The 22,966-nt window shown below is 36.2% G+C and overlaps 1 protein-coding gene across 1 annotated transcript in view; it reads right to left on the reverse strand.

Annotated features, from left to right (window-relative positions):
* Positions 1–22,966, reverse strand: part of SERPINI1 (serpin family I member 1) — a 158,278-nt gene that overhangs the window by 58,730 nt on the left and 76,582 nt on the right. The window contains exon 7 of the mRNA XM_031662932.1: positions 13,861–13,958. Coding sequence (XP_031518792.1) covers positions 13,861–13,958 — 98 coding nt within the window. The remainder of the gene's footprint in view (positions 1–13,860; positions 13,959–22,966) is intronic.

Genomic DNA, 22,966 nt, shown 5'->3' on the forward strand with positions numbered 1-22,966 from the left:
CATTCTAAGGAGCATTTTTTATAGCTTGTGTACATCTGGATAGACTAATATTACCAACCACTTTTGTGCCTATCGTGAGGATTTTTTTCCACCCCACTTCTTTAAATGTTGAAATAAAAGTGGTTACCACCCTTATAAGTTTTTAAAGATTACAGTGACATCTTGTGGCATATAATTTTCCCTTTTAAAATTCCTGACCAGGTAAACGTTGAACGTGTGAGTTCTTGCCAAATAATTTTGGCTTTATTAATATAATACACATTAACCAAAAAAAAAAAAAAAAAAAATCTGACTACTGATTAAAGTAGAAGCCAAATGAACAAAATCCATTCTACTGTATTTGGTTCAAATAAATATTTCCAAATAATTTAAATTAGAAAATAGATTTTTAAAATCTACCATTTATTCTAAATTTTCATGTATCAGCCTCATTATAACATAGGAAATGACCTGGAAATTTGTTACAATTTAATCCATGTAAAGACAATGAAATTAAAAATTAAAAGTTTTCTGTTAAGAAAGTATTATGTCATAACTTCTAAGAATTGTTATAATTCAGTTAATTAAAATAATCTTGAGGAAATATTTTTATTGAAAGAAAAATATTTTCTATAACAAAATCAAACTTCTGCCATTTAAGTCTGATAATCATTAGCCTCTTCAAGGACTACCTCTAATTAGCAATTGTAGTGTATAAAGTGAGACTCCATTAAGCTATAATAAAATACATAATTTTTTTAAAGACACAGTAGACTAGAAGTAATACTTCCATCCTCCCACTCTGCAAACACACATTTTGGTCATTAATATTTACTTCCAAATCATGATTTAGGGATGACCAATTTGAGTCTTGTTCAGGTAACACAGAGTCATTCTGCTCAAAATCATTACCATTTGCAGGGATCTTTTCTCCTTCCTTCTTCCCTTCACTAACTCTCCCACCCACTCCCTCTCCTTTTGATTTTGAACTTTAAAATGACCCTTCTCATGGCCAACAAAAGCAATCCTTTTTTGAAATTATAGGTGATAATGTTTCTTCTTGCTATGTTCTTTGATAAATATGATTCCTCGTAAGGCTTACTGTGAATAATATACTATTTCATCTGATACGAGACATCAATTGTTAGATACTCCTTTGTTTTATGTGCTACCAAGAAAGAAGAAAATCACTGTCAGCTAAATGGTGACAAATTGACTAGAATGATTATTTTAACTCATTCAAAATGCATTACATGTCTTTTAGACTTACTTACATAAATTTATTTTATATAATGCTTATGCATATTTTAAAATAAAAATATAAACAAAATATAGCATTTCTGAAACACAGAGTCCAGCTCCAAGTCACTCTCCATGCAATGACTGCTCTCTGGTTTTGCCCACTCCATTGCCCTCTGTGCTAGTAAGAACATTGGTGATTCAGCTGTGCCCAAAGAGAGCCCCAATTTTTGTCTCAGGGACTTACTTTCAAGCTATTGACACACATTCTGAACATTTTGAAACTGGCACTTTATCTTACAGAAAAATCAATGGAAGGTCTTTTTGCAATGACTAAGATTTACAATTCTTCCTCAAATGGTCATTAGGATTCTTCCTCAAGTGGTTTGTAGACTGACATGCAAGAGATTACAGTTAGAAATGGTCATGCAACAAGATTACAACACGCACAGGTGAGGGCAGCTGACCACATGACTGCTACCTGACCACCACTGATCGTAAACACAATTTGCCTTTCCATTTTCATAAATGTTAAAGTGTGAACAATGATTTGCCTGAAAAGAGCTGATATCTGGTAGCATTAATGATAATAGGTAGCCTTTCCTGAGTGACTGCTCTACTTATATTCCTCATATGCATTATATCATTTAAACCTTAGTATAATTCTATGAAGTAGATGCTATTATTTGAATATGTAGGTGGAAATAAACAACTTGCTCCAAGGACAGACATCTGGCAAGTGGCAAATCTGGGGTTTAAACTCAATTTTATCTCATTCCCAAACCAATATTTTTTTCCATAGGCATCTGGTTAAAAATAGTTAAGCAAAAATACCAGGAGAGAGCGTCACTCAATCATATATAAAAGGATAATCTCTCCATCAGCAATTTTCCTTGAATAACAGGGCAAAGAGCAATTGCGTGAACAAATGTCAGCTTTATATATGCGTGAATTATGAAAAAACTTCCAGAAAAGAGAGATGAAACATTGTCTTCTATTCGAGCAGGGGAAAAAACTGCTGCATCAGCTAGAAGCCGTGATTACTGCTGAAGAAACATTTTCTGGAACATGCCATATGTCACAAATAACCACTTTACTTTTCCTCAAGGAAACAAGAATTGTGCAATTTTCAAAGAGAAGAGAATACATCTATATTTAATATATATAATTAAGAGTGAATTTGGGCCAGGCACAGTGGCTAATGCCTGTAATCCCAGCACTTTAGGAGGCTGAGGCGGGCAGATCGCTGGAGCCCAGGAGTTGGTTGGAGATCACCATGGGCAATATGGCAAAACCCCATGTCTACAAAAAAAAAAAGAAACGAAAAGATTAGCAGGGCATGGTGGCGCACACCTGTGGTCCCAGCTACCAGCTACTAGGAAAGCCGAGATGGAAGGATCGCTTGATCCCAGGAAGTAATTTGGCCCTTGGAAGAGCCAAAATCACAGCACTGCACTCCGGCTTGGTTGACAGATTGAGACCTTGCCTACGAAAATAAAAAATAAAATAAAATAAAGTGAATTTGGACCGAGAGCAGTATGTTTTTGGTTTGGGTCAGTTTTGTCTATTAATTAAATGTACTTTGCACAAATCTTTGTCTCCCCAAAATCAGAAATCAACATGACTATGATCCAATTTTAAGTTCTTAGCTTACTAAAGTTAAATTATCTTCTATAATTTGAACCAAAGCAGTTAATAAAAAAATTAAACTAATTCTTCTGTGGAAATCTCTCTCTTTTTCTTTATAAGACAGATTTTTATAAGCTATTTTTATGTGCATATGGAGGCTTCTGTGTTCCCTCAAGAATAGCATTGCTGGCAGACATAAAACAAAGTGGCTGGGCTAAACATCATGTTCTCTATGTTTGCACAAATTTAAAAAAATTTCAAAATTTGTGTACAGTTTGAAATAGGCATAGATAATCTAAAAAACGTTTTTATACAACAATGTTAGAAACGGCTATATAGTTGAAAAGCAAACAAATAATTAGTCCAAACTGGGGATTTTGAGAACTTAGTTTTAGAAATCCTTGCATCTTATTTTCCTATTTTATAGTGCAAATACTGTACTAAATGAAAGGGCAGAAGACTAATATTTTCCTTAATTCTTCCTAGGGAGAAATTTTATGATGGAATCTACAACAACATAGAATGTATCTAGTGCAATCAAAACCATCTTAACATTAAGGTAAAAGTAGAAAGTTGAATTAACAAATAATCGGTCATAAAATCTGAGCATTACATGACATGTTCTTTCCATAAAAAAATGCAAAGCGTTTTGCCTTAATTGCTTTTACTTATTTCCAATTCTAACATAGTGTTATGAGCTTCTAGCCCACAAATATAAAGAAACATATTTAAATGTGCAGGGAAATACATTCCATAAAAAGAAGAGACAATTAAGAAGAAATAGACCCCAAAAAAGGAAATAAAATGCTTGCATACATACATAGCAAGCATAAAACTCAACAAGCAAACAATCTTTCACCATTTTGAACAAACAGCATCGAACATCTCAGTAATCATGCGTGCACATTTATATGACAGTAGGTGCAATAACAGATGCTCGTAATTATGACATGGAATTACTGGAAAGGTTTTTAATTTCAGAATATTAAAAATACTTGATAATGAATATAAGAAATTTTGGGAAGCTTTTCATAAAAAATGGTCAAAGTGAGGCATTTTAAACTTAAAGGGAGACTGACACCTGAAATATTTACTTTTTGGAATCAGATAAATTCCTGATGATACTAAATAAAAACCAAGAAATATTGACATTATACTTTCTTTAACTATGTTAAGAAAAAATGGGTGAGACATATTATTCAGGTTTATACCAGTAACTTAGAGTTTTTCTACTCAGAGTATGACACATAGAGATACAGAATCCCAATATTGACCCCGGACCTATTTAATCAAAATTTAAATTTTACCAAGATTTCCACCTTATTCTTGTACACACTAAAACTTGAGAATCACTGGTTTAGAAAACTTTAAAAAATCCATTGCAAATAAATCAACACATCCCAAAAGTTGAGTATAGAGTGTCAGACAATCCCTTAACTGCTATGTGTGTAACTGACTTTAAACAGGAGACCAAAGACTTTGAGTATGGAACTCTGATGACTTTATTTTTTAGGATCAACTCAAAGAAAACCTTACCCAGATATACCATAAAGAAACTGTTGAAAATCAAAGAGAAAATCTTCAGAGAATAAAGATACACATGACATATTACATACACGGCACACTAATGCAAATGACTGTGGAATTCTCACCAAAATTCATGCAGGCTAGGAGACAATGAAACAACTTTTTTAAAGTGCTGAAGTTAAAGAACTATCAACTCAGAATTCTATATTCACTGAAAATACCTTTCAGGAATAAAAGTGAAAGAAATACATTCTAAGATTTTTAAAAAGACTAAAATATATTCTTACTTATATTCTCTTATTCTCATTCCAAGAGAAATGCTAAAGAAAGTTCTCTAGGGAGAAGGGAAATGATAACAGCAGAAAAACTCCAAACTTCACAAACAAAGGAAGAGGAACCAAAATGGTCAATATTTATGTAAATATAATAGACTATGTTTCTTCTTTGAAGTTCATTAAAATATGTATGACAATTAAAAGCAAAAATATAATTACCGTCTGATGGGATTTCTCCATTACATATACATATAATGCACAGAACAACAAGATAAAGGGACAGGGTAAGGGAATTACATGGTTATAAGGTTTCTACATTCTGCATGAAGTAGTTAAATAGTAATACTAAGTGGAATAAATATTTAAGTTATAATCCCTAGAGCAATCACTAAAAATTATCCAAAGAAAAATAGTGAAAAGCCAATAGGTAAATTGAAATGGTATAGTAGGAAAAAATTCAAGTATTCTCAAAGAAGACAAAAAAGTGGAAGCAGAGGAATAAAAACAAAGTAGAAATGGAAACCAGTAATAAAATGGTAGGTCTAAATTCAACCATATCAGTAATTACACTATATGTAAATGATCCAAATATACCAAGTAAGGATAGTCTAATTTGATAAAAAGGACAAGACTAAACTAAATGCTGTCTACAAGAAACACATTTTAAATATTATTTTAAATGATCACATGATGCAAAAACTGATATAACTGAAAGGAGAAATAGAAAATCATGCAATTACAATTGGAGACTTAACACTCATGTCTCAGTAATTGGTAGGACAAGTAGCCAGAAAATACAAAAATATAGATGACCTGAACAATATAATCAACTTCCTTGACCTAATTGAACACTCGGATTACCTAATTTTAAGGTTTATTAGTACACTACAGCAATCGAGACAGTGTGATATTGGAGAAAGGACAGACACATAGATTAATAGAACAGAATGGAGAGACCAGAAATACATCTACACAATATGGTAAAAATTAACTTTTTTCTATTAAAAATGGTTTTTACTGTAAAAGAGTATTTTTCCTATCCTATAAAAACCAGTTTTTTTACAGTAAAAAACTAATTCTTTTTATGAAGTAGCAAAGACAAATTGAGAAAGAACAGTCTCTTCAATGAAAAGCTGAACATCTGTATGTCAAAAAACAAGCTATATTCCATACCTTACACAAAAATTAACTCAAAATGAATCATATACTTAATTAAAAGCCATCAAACTAATAAGAGAAAAAACAAGACATATTCCTCATGACTTTACGTTAGGTACAGTTCTTTGATACAATACCGACAGCACAATATTAAAAAAATTATTTCACTTTTGAAGTTAAAAATGTTTTAGTATCTTTCAGTGTCTGTAAAAGACACTGTTAAGAGAATGAAAAGACAAGCTATCTACTGAAAGAATATATTTGCAGGTCACATATTTGACAAAGAACTCATATCTAGAATATGAAAGAACTCCCAAATCTCAAAGACAAGAAAACAAATAACCTAATAAAAAATGGGCCAAAGATTTTAACAGATACATTACCAAAGAAGATATACATATGAAAAATAAGCACATGAAAATATTCCCAACCTTAAGGAATTCAAATCAAATCATTAGGAATATACAAATTTAAAGCATAATTAGATACCACTACACATATATTAGAATGGCTAAAACATGCACACCACACACAACCTGATACTAGCAAGTACTACTAAGGATTTTTGGAATTATTTCATTTGGCTCATATATTGCTACTTGGAATGCAAAATGGTACACAGTCATTTTGGACAACATTTAGGCAGCTTCCTGTGAAGTTAAACATACAGTTGTTATATAATGCAGCAATCTCAATCTTGGGTTTTTATCATACAGAAATGAAAACAAAAATGTTTCACACAAATTCATACAAAAACCTGTATATAAATGTTTATAAAGCAGCATTATTTATAATCACCAGCAATTAGAAATAACCCAAATGTCTTTAATGGGTGAGTGGATAAACAAATTGAACTACTGATACACATAACTTGGATGAATTGCAAAACCATTATTGCTCAACAAAACAATGTCCTGAAAGTTTACATACTGTATCATTCTGTTTATATGATATTCTGAAAAAGACAAAATCACAAAAAGGGAGAACAGATCAGTGGGGGCTACAGGTGGCAGGTAGGGAGAGGCTGTGACTAAAAAAAGACAGAACAAAAGAGTTTATGCTGGGAGGGAAGTGTTCGGTATTTTGTTTGTGGTGAAGGTTATATCAATCTACACGTTTTAAAACGCATAGAACAGTGCAGTAATAATAGTGAATTTTGGTGTACGTAAATTTTTAAAATCATAGTAATTTAAGGTACTTTAGAGGCGTAAAATTTCGATTAGGAACTTAGTGTCATTATGCATCCTTACTTAAAAATAGAAAAACTGCAGAACTACCAATATGAAAGAACTCCCAATGTTACAAAGGCTGGTGCAAGAGTCTAATCATTTTCCTTAAAGTACAAGTTTACAAGTTTGCCTGTTTCAGAGTTTCTTTCCTGGGTCATATTATGTACACATAATACAAAATGTAATCTTTGTTAAATAGTACTCAGCTGGGAAAAATGAACATTTTAGATACTGTAATTGGCTTAGGGTCTACTGGGACTTCTTTTGAAGGTTATTTCCTTTTATGGTCTTAATACAGATAGAAGCACCTGGTATGAGTCTTTTTTTTTTTTTTTTGTGGTTGTTGCTGAGACAGGGTCATGCTCTGTCTCCCAGACCAGGGTGCTGCAGCATGATCACAGCTCACTGTAGCCTCAACCTCCCAGGCTCAAGTGATCCTCTCAGCTTAGCCCCTCAAGTAGCTGGGACTACAGGTATTCGCCACCACACCCAGCATGGTATTTTTTGTAGAGACAGGGTTTCATCACGTTCCCCAGGCAAGTCTCAAACTCCTGAGCTCAAGGAGTCCACCCGTGTTGGCCTCCCAAAGTGTTGGGATATCAGGCATGAGCTACCCAGCCAGCCTGGTAGGAATCTTGTTAGCAAGTCTGGCTTAATGGAAAAGCCATTTAAAAAATACATTTTTACTGGCAAAGGAATCATTGCATTCATTCACTCACATATAAACTGGACATTTGGTAGGTAAAAGGTTGATAAATACAATATGTGTGTCAAATAGAGTAATATAATTTAATACACTATTAGTCTCTTTTCAGTTATCTAATTGCATATCATTTTTGGCTAGTCATTTAATTTATCCAGACCTCAGTTTACACATTTTTAAAATGGCAATAATATTTTTTGCTCTATCTTAAAGATTGTGGAATTTGAATGGCAAATTCAACAGGAAAGCACTTTACAGAGCAGAGAGTCTCTATGTGAATGAGTTTAATGTTGTAATCAAATTTCTTCTTCTTTTTCTCTAAAGGGGCTTCCTCAAGTTTTGGAGGGGGCGTGGGGTATGACATCAAGCATCCTTCGGGGAGGGTAGATGCTTCCCAGTAAATAATGATGGATGTGGAAGGACTTCTCTCATCTATTGTCAGGCTGAGGATAAAAATCTTCAGTGCAGAGAGTAAGCCATCCAAATAAACATTAAAAAAAAAAAAAAAAGAAAAAGAAAAAATGCAGACACAAGCGTGTCCATGCACACACACACACGCACACAGAGAGTGTGTGTGAGAGAGAGAGAACCTAAAATGGAATGGAACGGTGTGGTTTTCTGATTCAGTTTTCAGGCAGAAAAATATACAAATTAAGTTTTTCTAAATAATATATGATCTGGAAGTGGGCCAGAAGTTGCTGGTATGTGTGTTCCACCATTTGATAATGGTGAAAACTTGTGGGATGTTGGTTTTAGATTTACCCACATGACTGCACTCCTTTATACATTCCTTTTCCCTGTCCCAATACATCATCCCTAATGATTCCAGCATTTTTTTGGAGAACAATAACTGAATTAAAACAATGTATTTTGGGTCCCTGCTCATATGGGTCTGGGATTTCTTTTTAATGATGCACTTTAGTCAAGCTGGAGATTTGTTTTTAGTTTAGTCCAATATATATTTTAAAATGTGTTAAAATATTAACAGGCAGTCTAGCTTTCCTGAAAGGAAACAGCTACATGCAAGCCGTGTTAGAGTATTTTTTATTGAGCCTATACCTTGGGGTAGTCTTATAATGAAGCTGTTTAACTAAAGAAACTTGTCCTCTGTCTAAGGCATGCTTCTCTAAATGAATCCTCTCTGTAACAGATAGTGTTGTAGTGAGCCTCTGAAAATATGGCAAGGTTATTGCTTCTTTAGCAGCCATTTTTTTTGTATTACAAATATTCATCTTATCTTCTCAACATTGCAACAAAGACCTATACCTAACAAAGATGCATTTCAAGTTACCTTTGGCCAATAACTAAAATGCCCCAAGCCATTTTGGTTAACAGAAAAAGGATTTTTTTTAGATAAGAAAAATGTCCATCATTATAAATCAAGAAGCTGATAATATACCAAAGGTAGTGAATTATACTATGTATAATATACACACACTTAATAAGAATAAAATATGTTTTCACCATATTTTCTGTATTCTAATTACTTTTATAAAACCCCAACTTTTTCTGGTGTTCAAATAAACATTTCTATTTAAGACTGATTTTAACAATTATTTGGTTACTATGATGATGTCAAAATTTATAGGATTATATTGTCTATAACTATTCAGTCTAGCCTATTGAATACACACAAAGTAAAATCAAGATTTAAAATAAAAGCAAAATCTACATAATTATGTTGATTTTCTCTAAGAAAAAGGTTCAAAAGCAAAAAGTTTTGGCAAACTGTATACTGTGTGTGTATTACTTTATTCGTTTAAAGGAAATCAAACTTGACTATGCTACTTTTTCAAAACAAACAAAAATACTGAAGATATTATAAACCAAGTCAAACAAAATGAAAAACTTGGTTTATCAAGTACTCTATTCCTAAGCATTCCACAAGCATACTAACAACACAGGAGAATCTTTTCTTATTTAAAGGATATCTCAATGGTATTGAAATATTTTAAGGTAAACCTTCTGAATAGTAGAATTCAATCTTATATCAGCTAATAAAAGTTGCATTTTAGGCTTTATAAAATCCACATGATTGACTGGGTGCAGTGGTCACGCCTGTAATCCCAGCACTTTGGGAGGCTGAGGCAGGTGGATCGCTTGAGGTCAGGGGTTTGAGACCAGCCTGGCCAACATAGTGAAATGCTGTCTCAATACAAAAATCAGCTGGGCATGGTGGCAGGCGCCTGTAATTCCAGCCACTCAGGAGGCTGAGGCAGGAGAATCGCTTGAACTCAGGAGTCGGTGGTTGCAGTGAGCCAATATCGCGCCATTGCACTCCAGCCTGGGTGACAAGAGTGAAACTCCGTCTCCAAAAAAAAAAATCCACGTGATTGCCTAATGACATTTACTCTTCTTTATAGGTAAATCATTTCATTGACCGATGACCATATAAATATAGAAATAATGTTTAACAAGTAGTGATACGGTAATGAAGAATATCACAAACTCATAATACCAATACTGAAACAACATCAGTTAATCCAACCTGTATACATTATACATGAAAACAAGAGCACTTTTCTATAATAACCTATGAATAAACTGTAAGTCTTCTGAAAATATAAGCTGTAAAAGATTGTGCTAGGTACTATGTTCTTTGGCATCCATAAATTCTTTTATGAATAATGCCTATAAATGTCTTCATATTTTTAAAGAATACATTTCAAGTGTTCTAATATGCAGAAGAATTTTTCATTTGTCCATAGCATGTAATAGAAAAAAAAACTTTAGAGTAAAACTATTTTTCCCCATTTTGGACAAGTATATTGCATTTTTTCATGCATACTGTCACCCTACTCCCTCAAATCCCTCCAAACTCTGTAAAAATTATACATTCTATTCCATTTATAAAAATATCAAACATGCAAATATTAAATAGAGTTTTTCTAACAAAGTAAGAAACAGCAAAGTCTATTGACAAACATGAAAGGCTTTACTTGGAAGTTTGTTAGAAACACACTCCAGGCTATTCAGACCACACCCTAAACCTACTGAATGATAAACTGAATTTTTAATAAGATCCCCAGGTGGTTCCATTACACCATAAAGTTTGAGAAGCATTGATTTAATATACTCATCGATTGATGTAAGTTTCTATAAATTAGCCATATCTAAAAAACTGGTTATAAGTGAGTATTCCATATGTACCCTTTACTTTAGCAGCATTCAAGATTTAGCATGTAATAGAATCACCAAGAAAGCTTGGGGAAAAAAGTGGATTTTCAAGTTTTTGAATTTAGTAGGTCTAAGATCAGGCCTGGTTTTCCCAAACTCCCATGTATTGAATTAAAGTTAATGATAAGATAATAAGAATTCTTGTAAACAGCTCCAAATCAGCACAATACCTAATACACAAGAAAGTAACACGCAAACTGTTTCTGTTATTCTGAAATGTGTCAAACTTTTTCTGAAACTGTTCATCATAGAATTAAAAATTTGGCATTAAACAGAAATAGTTCCATTCATGAGATCTTATGAAATATTTTTTTCCAAGAAATATTAAAAGATAAAGTAATTTACTGGAGACCTTGAAGTTGACACTGTCCCCTTTGGAATCAAGTATTTATTATATTAGAAAATAAAGACCAATGCATTCTGCAGAGAGCTACTTACAACTCTCTCCAGATCTCAAACACAAATGCGCCCAGTAGCCACTCAGGTAATTAACGGGAGAAACAAGGAACATGCTACCCCAGTTACAGACATTCAGAATGTAAAAGCCCCATGCAGAGCAAACAAGAACACTTCTGTGGGCAGCGTTCAGTCCTGTGAGTTGCCATTTTCCAGTATACGTGCTAGCACGGTTTTTCTAATTAACTCTCCTGTGAGCCAAAGTGCGTATTTTTATTGTTAGTTTGCTCATGTGGTTTATTTTGGGGCTTTTGGGAAATTGTAGTTTGAATTTTACTTACAGCAACAAAACATAGTGATATACCAGACTTGTAAACTCCTTTAGGCATGTGAAGCCAAATGAATTTTCAATGATTTGGGAAAATAAGCTATAGGTATCTGAGATTTGCATAGCTCTTTTATTTTTCCTTCTAGAGACAGAGTCTTGCTCATGAAGCCCAATATGGACGATGTCCCGTTTGCATTCTATCTGTGCCTACATGTATACACTTATTTCCAAGAGATGACCGTGAGAATTTTTGTGGAGTACCTGTCTTCAACTCACTCTAGTTATTGCTTGTTATGCATACAGATATGTGACAACATGCCTGGCTATTTTACTTTACTGTTTTGATTCCTGCATAATTATAAGAGATCTTAAGATGTTACAGAAACATTGTTTCCAAAGTTCCTGACCTCAGAGATGATCCTTTATGACTACAACTTCCAAAATAAAAAAAATAGAGTCTGAGTCACATGTTCAATAGGTACTTATTATTTTAAACAACAGCACACAAACACAATGACACAACAGGACCATCACCTTAATTATCTGATAATTCAGTTGGTCAATCTCTGGAAAACGAGTTACTTATAATTGTGAACATATATTGTTTTCATCTGGAGCTATTTTAGAATATTATCTTAATATATACATGTAAAACACAAATCCTAAATATATACTAGTTGCAAACATAATTTTGTTTGCATAATAAAGTTACCTGTTTTCCTTGTTATCTCATAATAAAGTAGCTTAAACGGATGGTCTTCAATAACTTCATGATACAGCACTTGCTGTTCTACTTGTTTCAGGATGCATGACTACAGTCCCAGTGAAATAGTAATTGTACCTGTATGTGGTTTGTGAAGTAAACAAAAGAGGGGGTGAACAAAATAATAAAATATTTAGGCCTATCCACCTAATGCAAAGACAACAATTTACAGGAAACAAGATTTTAAAGACTTAACTGGAGAAAAATTATAAAGGTGTTAAAATTTCTACTTGCTCTTTTTAAAAAACAAAATGAAACAAAACAAATACATACTACAAACCAACCAACCAAACAATTTCTTCCCTCTACTCCACTAAAAATAATAGGACAATTTATTCTGCTTGTTACGAAATGTTTATTCTCAGTCTCACATAAATATGTGTGTCTTTACTAAAATAACTTTTGAGTAAAAGGAAGGGGGAGAATAAAGAAAAAAATCCCCAAACAAAAACTGAAGAGAGTTTCTCTATATTTTCAAATCATTATTTCTTTTGTCTGAAGTGGGTATTTTTACACAGCAAGTCACCAGGTTTCTAGTAAGTGGTCAGGATGGTGGTGATTAAAGGGGAAATATAACAGTGAGAGATGCAACGAGGTATCCTATGACCGGGCTACTAAATTCCCCTGAGATCCTCACTGTAAGATTGTTATATACTTGCTGCAGTATAGTTAATTGTCAAAAGAAAGTCCAGATTACATGTAAGGTTTCAAGCTGTCTTGATGCCTGAGGCTACTGTGCTCTTATTTCCTTCTGAAAACACTATCCTAACAGTGGCAGTGATGGGGGCGGGGTATGTCGGGATAGTTAGTGGGTACGAAAATACAGTTAAATAGAATGAAGATCTAGTATTTAATAGCACATCGAAGTGATTATAAGTCAACAATAATTTGTTGTACATTTAAAAATAACTAGACAAGTATAATTGAAATGCTTGTAATAAAAAGAAATGATAAATGCTTGAGGTGATGAATACCCCATTTATCTTGATGTGATTATTATGCATTGTATGCCTATATTAAAAATATCCCATATTCTCCATAAATATATACACTTGCTATGTAGCCACGAAAATAAAAAATAAGAACTTTTTGCTGACAAAATTAAGAATCAACTTCAGCAAGTAATTTGGTAAGAAGAAAAATGTTTAAATGGGTAGCAGGAAAATATTTAAAATATTTAAACCGGCAGCACAGCAGAAAAATCTATTTTCACAGAACTGCCAATGTCCTCCTGTCTCTCATTAGAGAGAAAATGAAGATGAGAGTTATCTGTAAAGGGGCACTGGAGTGAGTTCACATTTCACATTCTATTTCGAAAATTCCAGCTGGTTCAGCATTTGGTTGACTTCTAAGTTAAAGCAGAGTGACTTTTTTGGCTTCATTTTGAAAAAGACCCCACTCCCCACCCAAGATTGCTCTAAAAATACAAATCTTTTAGAAGAGGGGAGAAGATTTTAGCAAACAGTACCTGAGACAGCAGCAGCTTCTGAGCCTTCTTCATTAACCTCTAAGAAGGACTTGTGAATTGCTTTGGAAAGAAAAATCTCCTTGTTATCTGCAAAAAGAGAATCAGAAATGTTTTTTTTCATTCAGAGATAGGAAAATATTTTGCCCTTTTGTTAAATGGATTTGAGAGATAGAAGAGACTGGGATACTGAAGAAAACCTAGGAGATAATGTTACAAGATTTCATTTATGTGATAACCATTGAAGATGTGGTTTTTAATTTGTCCTTATTTTATATTCTCTTGCTAATTCTTTTCCATTTTTATTGGTAGTTTTCCCATTTGTATGTCTTATATTTTCAGAAAAAGTGGAAACTTTTTAAAATAGTGACTTCAAATTATTTCATAAGTCAAGATTAAAATATCTCACACATTGCTCTTTAATTTTAAATATAAAAGCATGAAATGAAAACAGGTAAAAATTCAGATATAGCCAGAATAAAAAAGTTTTTTTAACCTAATATTTAATTACTATGATAATGTAAATATCCTTGGCAAAGAAAAATGAAGCTGACTTCTAGATTCATAATGTAAATTTATGAAAAAGTTACTTTCCATTATTACAATTAATTGGTTTATCTGAGGATTCACAAACATGCTTTATCCTAAGGTAACAGGAAATAACACATTTTTAGCATTAGGAAGACTATTTTTCCCTTCCTATTTATGCCTGTTTTAAGGTAAAGACTGTTATAGGCTATATTATGTTCTACACAAATTTATATGTTGAAGTAATAATCCCCAGTACTTCAGAGAGTGGCTATATTTGGAGACAGAATTTTAAATTTAAATGAGGTCATTAGGGTGGGTCCTAATCCAATATGACTAGTGTCCTTATAAGGAGAGGAAATATGGACACAGACAGGTACAGAGGGAAGGCCCTGTGTAATGGTTAATTAACTGCATGTGTCAGCATGGCTGAACCATGGTGCTCAGATATGTAGTCAAACATTGTCTGGATGTTTCTATGACAGTGTTTTTAGATGAGATTGACATTGGTAGACTTTGAGTAAAGCTGAGTACACTCACAATGTGGGTAGGCCTCATCCAAGCAGCTGAAGGCTTTAATAAAACAAAGATTGGCCCTTCCCAAGCAAGGAGGAATTCTGCTAGCAGGCTGCCTTTGGGTTGCAATTTTTTTCCAGGTCTCTACCTGAAGATTTTGAGCTTCTAAAGCCTCCATAATCATGAGCCAATTCCTTAAAATTTTTCTCTCTTCATAAATGTGTATATAATGATAATTATATATATGTTTGTATATATACACATACATATGTTACAGGATCCTTGGGGTGTCGCTTCACCAGCCAGAAACCTCTGCTGCCAGTGGTGCCTTTGCCTGAGTTTTGCTTAGGCCTGCTGGGTTCATTGTGCCCACTCGGCCTGGCAGGCTGCACTTGGCTTGTGCTACCAGCCCGGACCCCACACCTGCCAAGGGCAAGCCAGGTGTGGAGTGGTGAGAGGCATGTGAGTGAGTGAGCATGGGGTCCGTCTGCTGCACACAGTCAGGCACTCTGGTTACAGCAGAGAAGGCAGCTCCAGGCACTGGCATGGGTGCTGGCTCACTGCTAGGCTGCAACTGGACCAGAAGTACCACAAACAGCTTCCACTGCTGGCACCAGGAAATGTGGTGGCATTTGGAAGCTTGGAGACACCAGGAACCGCAGAGCTTCAAAAAGGGTGTTACAGCCCTGGCTTGGGAGCTACTAGGTCTGGGCTTCCTGAAGAGCCACGGCACTTCTCTCCTTTCTTCTCTCCTTCTTGTTGCCTACAACATGGCGAGCAAGGGGCATGTTTCAGTCCTATTTGTGTTACAGCTGTTTCACTCCTGACATTTGGTGGGTCCCGATTTCTTGTCCCATGTCCAGGAAGAATGAGGTATGCAGACAAGTGGAGGGTGAGCAAGGCAAAGAGGTGCTTTACTGAGGGACAGAACAGCTCAGAGGAGAACTGCAGTGGGTAGCTCCTCTCTGCAGGCAGGTTGTCCCAACAAGTGTCCAACTCTTAGCAGAGAGGAGTCCCACAGTAGGAACCTCCTCTCTGCAGGCAGGTCATCCTGTCATCTGCTTGAGTCTGACTGAGTTTGGGGGTTTTTATGGGCTTCAGAGGGGAGGAAGTATGTGCTGATTGGTACATGGGTGGCCACGGGTGGCCCAGAAAAAGCACTGTAAGTTCTCACTCTGGTCCACAGAACTGGCAGCCTGGACCCCAGGCCTCAGGTCATCCCTGGCCTAAAGGTGGGGTTTCACTGGGGACCCTCCCTTTCCACCCAGGAGCCTGTCTGCCTCCTGCTACCATTGGCATGCCCTCCACAGTACCCATGGCATCCAGGCTGTCTGTGCTGAGGGGTGCCTGCAGGCCTGTACTGAGCTGCCTTTAACCCCCTCTTGGCCTCCCTGCTCATCAGTGCCCAAAGTCTGGAGGGGGCTGAGTTGGCAGGGGGTTGATGTGTCAGCACTGCCCCGGGCATGTGCACACCCGGCCAGCTCATGACAGCATCTGGGCTCGGCCACAACTTTGCTCTGAAATCAGAGTGGTCTCCGGGATCAAGGAGAGGCCAGGCAGTAGGAGCAGGCACTTCTGAGCCTGCAGTAGAAGGGGGCTTCCTGGGCCTGGAGAGTGCAGAGATGCCCAGGTCCACAGTGGCTGTGCCCGGTCAACGGGGCTCCCACCTCTCCAACTCAGAAGGGGGCGGGCTTCTGCCTGTTCTCAGCTCCTACTGGCTCAGTGGAGCATGAAGTCCTGGCTGCTCCTCCATCCCTTGTTGCAGCCGAGGTCATGGCAGCGGCCACTCCAGACAGGCTACTGCTGCCATCACGTAAATATGACTAATATACCACGTGCAGATAGAGGGGACAGACGGCCATCTACACACCAAGAAGGGAGGCCTCAAAAGAAATCAACTCGCTGACACTTTTATTTCAGACTTACAGCCTCTAGAGCTGTGAGAAAATAAATTTCTGTTTTTTTTAAGCCACTCAGTCTATGTTACTTACAGCAGCCCTAGCAAACCATAAAATGTCTTCCAATCTTGGGTTTTCAACTTTTCCCTAAGAATGAAACAAAACAAACAAAAGATGCCTCAAATGCATTTTTTGAAAGAGCACAAGAAAGTAAGAAAAAGAATTACTCAAATTTATGACCCCCCTTTCAATTCCAGGAGATCTAATTCAAATTTCAGATAAATAACTTTGTTGCTGATGTCCAACACCATTAAAAGCACTATTGATTTCCCATCAGGTTGCTTAGTTAGACATTGTAAGTATCAAGTCCTACCCACAAAATACATTTACCTTCAAGCTTTCAAAAGCACAAAATTATCTAATACGTATAGGGAATGATGTTCAATATTTTTGGTACATCTGTTACAGAGGACCTGATTACTTTGAATAAGCCCCAAGACAGCTAACAATGGCATCTCTGAATATACTTTTAATGGGAATATTACTTCCTCAGATCTTATTTGGTACTAACATATAAGCACTACATTATTAAATAGTCCATTTCACATGTTATGATGTTTTATTCTAGAATGTATTTGTTGACTAGAAGAAAAATTAAAAAGCAATCAAGTTTTCACATTTAGTAATAAAGTATAATTAGCGCCCTCAAATCCAAAAGAGTAGTGTTTTTTTAAGAAAAATTTAAGTTGTGTTAAGTAACTAAATATATACTGGTAAAATAAACACATAAATTTCAAGACAGTAGCTGGGCACAGCGGCTCATGCCTGTAATCCTAGCACTTTGGGAGGCTGAGGCAGGAGGATCACTTGAGCCCAGGAGCTTAAGACCAGCTTAGACTATATAGTGAGACTTCATTTCTATGTAGAATAAGATAATATTAATTTAAATTTTAAAATAGTAATAATAATAAAGAAAACATTTAAAAAATAAATTTTAAGACAGTAAAACATATTAACTATTTAGCAGTTATTTGATGCTGTATTATTTTCAGGTTCTGTGGCCCATTTTCATCGGTCTGTGAGTTAAGCAACAAGAGCCAATATTATGACCTTGAATACAAAGGTGCTAGAACCCAGTTCCTACAGGGTAATGAGTTTCCACATTGTCAGCTAAGCCCTTCTGAAGAATTGTAAAAGGAGTTCTCCTCAAAGACACAACATAATATTCCAACTACATCAATTTGCACATAGGAAATGGTCTCCAATAGCCACAAGGCTTGACCGGCTGGCTACAGTAGGCACTTTGAAATAAGAAAAAAATCATCCCTTTATTTCTGGCCTCTGCCCCAAATATTGTAATATCCTTTAGTCACCTATCTTCTCGCCTGTTCCCACTTGCCCCACCAAAATGACGGTGGTGGTAGTTGTGGCAGGGATATTGCAAGGTACTTAAGGCAGAAAGAGAAAGAAAACAAAGATGCTAAGGGTTCTTCTCAGAGAGCTAGTTATTTAAAAGACAATGAAATGGACAAAGTTTTAAACAAAATTCATTTAAAAAAAGAGATTGTCCAAATAAACAATATTAAGAACAAAAAAAGAACCTACCCAAGAATACAGAAAATAATTTTTTAATCACAAAAAATACTATGTATACTTTTCTGTAGATAAATGTTAATTAACTTTATGAGCTTATAAGTTATTTACAATGAACATCTATTCATTATACATGATAAATTTTGATAGATATACAAATATCTGTGAACCTTCCTCCACAAATAAAATACAAAATAGTTGGCTGGTTGTGGAGGCTCACACCTGTAATCCCAGCACTTTGGGAGGCTGAGGCGAGCAGATAACCTGTCAGGAGTTCGAGACCAGCCTGGCCAACATGGTGAAACCCCATCTCTACTAAAAATACAAAAAAATTAGCCAGGCGTGATGGCAGGTGCCTGTGATCCCAGCTGCTAGGGAGGCTGAGGCAGGAGAATCGCTTGAACCCAAGAGACGGAGGTTGTGGCGAGCCAAGAACGTGCCATTGCACTCCAGTCTGGGTGACAAGAGTGAAACTCTGTCTCAAAAACAAACAAACAAAACTAAAATATTTCCATCTACCCTAAAAAAGTATTTGTTCTTCTTTATGCAAATAATTTTGAAAATGAAGAGATTTGCTATGAGCTACACTATTTTATAGAAATGTATACATTATAAAATTGAGTCAAGGAAAAAAATAGAATATTTGAATAATCCAGTAACCATTAAAGTAATTGAATCAGTATACAAAAACTTTCTCCACCCTCGAAATTAAAGACTCCAAGCCTAGACGGTTTTCTAGGTGATTTTAACCAAATCTTCAAGGAACAGATAGAATTACCTGTTGTAAAATTAGAAAGAGAATTAGGAAGAGAACAAAAGCTATCTAACTCATCTGCGGATATTTTACTTTGCTGTAAAAATTGAAAAAAAAAGGCAATATAAGAAAGAAAATCATAGACCAAGCTCACCTATTGGCATGAAGATAACAGTTCTTTAAAAATCAGAAAATTAAACTCAGCAACACATAAAAATCATCTTTTTGAATGAGTTTCAATGGATGTTACAGTGTATCATGACTCAGCAGTAGAGAACCGCTCTCCTGACTGCCTCTAGTTCACCTTAAAGCTTCCTCCAGGATGATCTTATCAAAATACAAATCCAATTATGCCACTACCCCACTTAAAACACTTTATCCCCTGTCCTGCTTGCTCTCCCTCTGACCTCACCTTCAGTATATTACAAACCTGCATACCTGCTCTGTATAAATGATAAGGACCTCTATCAGGCTGCCTTTGCTTCCTTCAATTAGTATTCTTTGCCCCATATGCTGTGCTTCAAATTATATAAACTGAAATAGCCTCAACATAGCACGCTTTGTTATTTCTGTATCTTTGTTTCCCTAGAACCTCCCTCAACTTTTGTTGTACAATAAGACACCCACTCTAGTTTAAAAGCTCAGCATCTAGCTCTGTGAGGCTTTTTCTGCTCTCCTCTAATTCCTAAATCACTAAAGTAGATCTGATCACTCCCCTACTGAACCCAGAAACTAATTCTATTGAAGCTTTTCTAATATGTTATATTTGCATTGACGCTTCCCTCTTCCTGGACAGTCTACTTCCTTAAGGCAAAGATTGTGTCATTTTTCGTAGTAACCTTGTTTTCTGGCATATAGTAGGGCCTAAAGAATGAACTAACCCTAGTAGAGGGAGTTTCCTGGTAATGTTCAATTCTCCAGTCTTTAACCCAGTATATTGTCATAGACAGGATTTCAGTAATTGTTGAATGAAAGTGGTTAACTATTTCATATCATAAGACTTTGGGTATATAAAGTCTTTTAGTGTCATTTGATGTGCACTATAACCACAACTGTGTTCATAATTATGGGTATAAAGTTTAGTCTTATAATAGGCCAGGCATGGTGGCTTATGCCTGTAGCCCCAGCACTATGGGAGGCCAAGGCAGGCCGATTGCTTGAGGCTGATGGCTTGAGCCCAGGAGTTGGACACCAGCTTGCGCAACATGGCAAAACCTCATCTCTACAAAAAATTACAAAAACTAGCTGGGCGTGGTAGTCCCAGCTACTCAGGAGGCTGAGGTGGGAGGATCACCTGAGCCCGAGAAGGTTGAGGTTGCAGTGAGCCAAGATCGCACCACTGCACTCCAGCCTGGACACAGAGTGAGACCCTGTCTTAAAAAAAATTCTTTTCAAGTTTATTCTTGTAATAAATAAAACATAAGACAACAATTTAAAGTAGATGTTCCAAGAAAATTGACAACAGCAGCAGAGAGGGAAAAAGTGCAAAGACCACAAACATGCTAAAAGATTTAAAAATCTGATTGAGTAAAAGAGTAAGGGGAACAGGATCCAGCAGACTAGTGCTATTGTACTTATTTCAAAGACAGCAAAACAAAGATTGAATGCAACTTTTGGATTCCCATATCATGATTAACTGCTACATGAAGGATAGCAAATGTCTACACATGTAAATGAGACCTTAGGACAATTAACCTTCAGAAAAACACCATCCCATTGGATATATAAGTAGAAGAAAATGTGACAAATAATAAGGCCAGGAATAGTGGCTCACACCTGTAATCCCAGGTGTGACTGAGGCAGGTGGATCACTTGAGGTTAGGAGTTCAAGAGCAGCCTGGCCCACATGGTAAAACCCTGTCTCTACTAAAACTATAAGAATTAGCCTGGTGTGGTGGCGTGCGCCTGCAATAGCAGCTACTCAGGAGGCTGAGGTCAGATAATTGCTTGAACCCAGGAGGCAGAGGTTGCAGTGAGCCAAGATTGCACCACTGTACTCCAGCCTGAGTGACTCCGTCTCACACACAAAATAAATAATAAATAAAAAAAAATCACGTCACAGGAACTCAGGGGAAAAAATAAAATGAAGGCTTTTTTCTTGAGACAAACTTCAAGCAGTCTCATTAAAACAAAATATAAGCAGAAAGTGGTCTAAGCAAGCATGTGTCTGCAGCCACAAAATCTTAGAAGTAGATCAGGTCATGCAGAGAAACAGGCAATGTCATTCAGTAGACAATCAAGACCATCTTTCCTGCTCGACCATACACTCTTCAAGGCCCGGACTTTGCCTGTTCTACTTATCTCATCCACAACACTGTGCACACTGCCAGGTACCACGTATGCACTCAGATATTTGATAAATTGAATCAGAATGCAAAGGGGTATTACGGAGATTTACACTGATGAAGTTGTCTTGTTGGTTAGAGAAAAGTTAGCTATTCTCTCAATCAATCAAGCAAAGGCAAATAGCTTTTTGTTTTTTGTTTTTAAATCTGCTGGCACCAAGCAGCCTTCTCCTTCTGGCCACAGCAGACAGTGCTGCCAAATGACTGGTCCTACTTTCCTCCAGGCAGCATGAGGCCAGGATTTTTACAATGGATGAGATGGGAACAGGGCCAGTAAACCCTAGGTTCCCCAGAGAAAAACTGGGCAATAATTCAAGCTCTTCTGAAAAAAGCAGGGCAAGACTACAAAGGCATTCATTCAGTCACTTAGTAAATATTTATTCAGTACCCACTACATATGAGGTATTGTGTAGGGCACCAAAGGCTCTAAGTACCTGAGATTAACATCATGCTTGCAGGATGGCCATCATGCAAGTGTAGGCCACTACTTCCTCTGTGGCACTGTTCCTAAATTCAGCCAATTTAAATAGATTTCTGCGTCATCAAGGGCATGCTTAAAATAACAAAATGACGAGAGTATTATAACAGAACCCTAGCATACCAAAAGTGTCTCTGTGCTTTAGTTGCCAAAATATTTTTAGCTTCAGCCCCACCCATGAAATTTATAAAAGTTCCTAGAATTTGAGTTCCCTTAAGATAGGAATAATGTTTCTTTGTTTGCTTTTCTGGATAGATTTTGTTACAAAACCAGCAAATATTCATTTATTGGTTCATTCATTCATTCATTCATTCATGTGCTGAGCACCTACTATGAGTCAGATGCACCAGGTATACTATGATGAACTAAACAGTTCCTTCCTAATGAGAGGAAAGCAGACATCAAATAAAAGAACAATAAAAAAGCAAATCAAAGAAGACTACAATTTATTGTATAGTAAGTATAACTAAGCTAACAAGATAAGGTGATATGTTGGTTAGTGACTGGGGCAGCGAAGAGAAGCTACTTGACACAGGTCATTCAGGAAGGTGGGTCTGAGAGGGCAAATCTTAGCTGAGACTGAAAGAATACAAAGGAGTCAGCCACTGAAAGAAATAAAGGGAGAGTATTTCAGATGGAGGGAAAAGCTAGTGCAGACCCTGATACAAACTGGGCATGTTTAAGGAACCAAAGAAGGGGCTGTGTGGCTGCAGTGTAGAGTGGGGAGGGCAGGAAGTATGAGAGAAGTCCCCATGCTTGTAGCCAGGTGGGATACAGTGACATTTACTCACAACATTCACCCACTCAGTGTCTATCCTGTCCCCCACCCCCCCAAACTCTCTTCTGTGTTCTGGGGACAGAAAGATGTGTATGCTTTTGAATAGCTCTGAGCTCAGAGACAAGTATGTAAACAAACAGTCTAGGAGAAAAGGAAACATGTGCTAACAGAGGTGTGTGCAAAATGCTGCCAGATTCCAGATAAGGAA

Source organism: Papio anubis, chromosome 2 (assembly GCF_008728515.1).
Source record: "Papio anubis isolate 15944 chromosome 2, Panubis1.0, whole genome shotgun sequence".
Taxonomy (NCBI): Eukaryota; Metazoa; Chordata; class Mammalia; order Primates; family Cercopithecidae; genus Papio; species Papio anubis.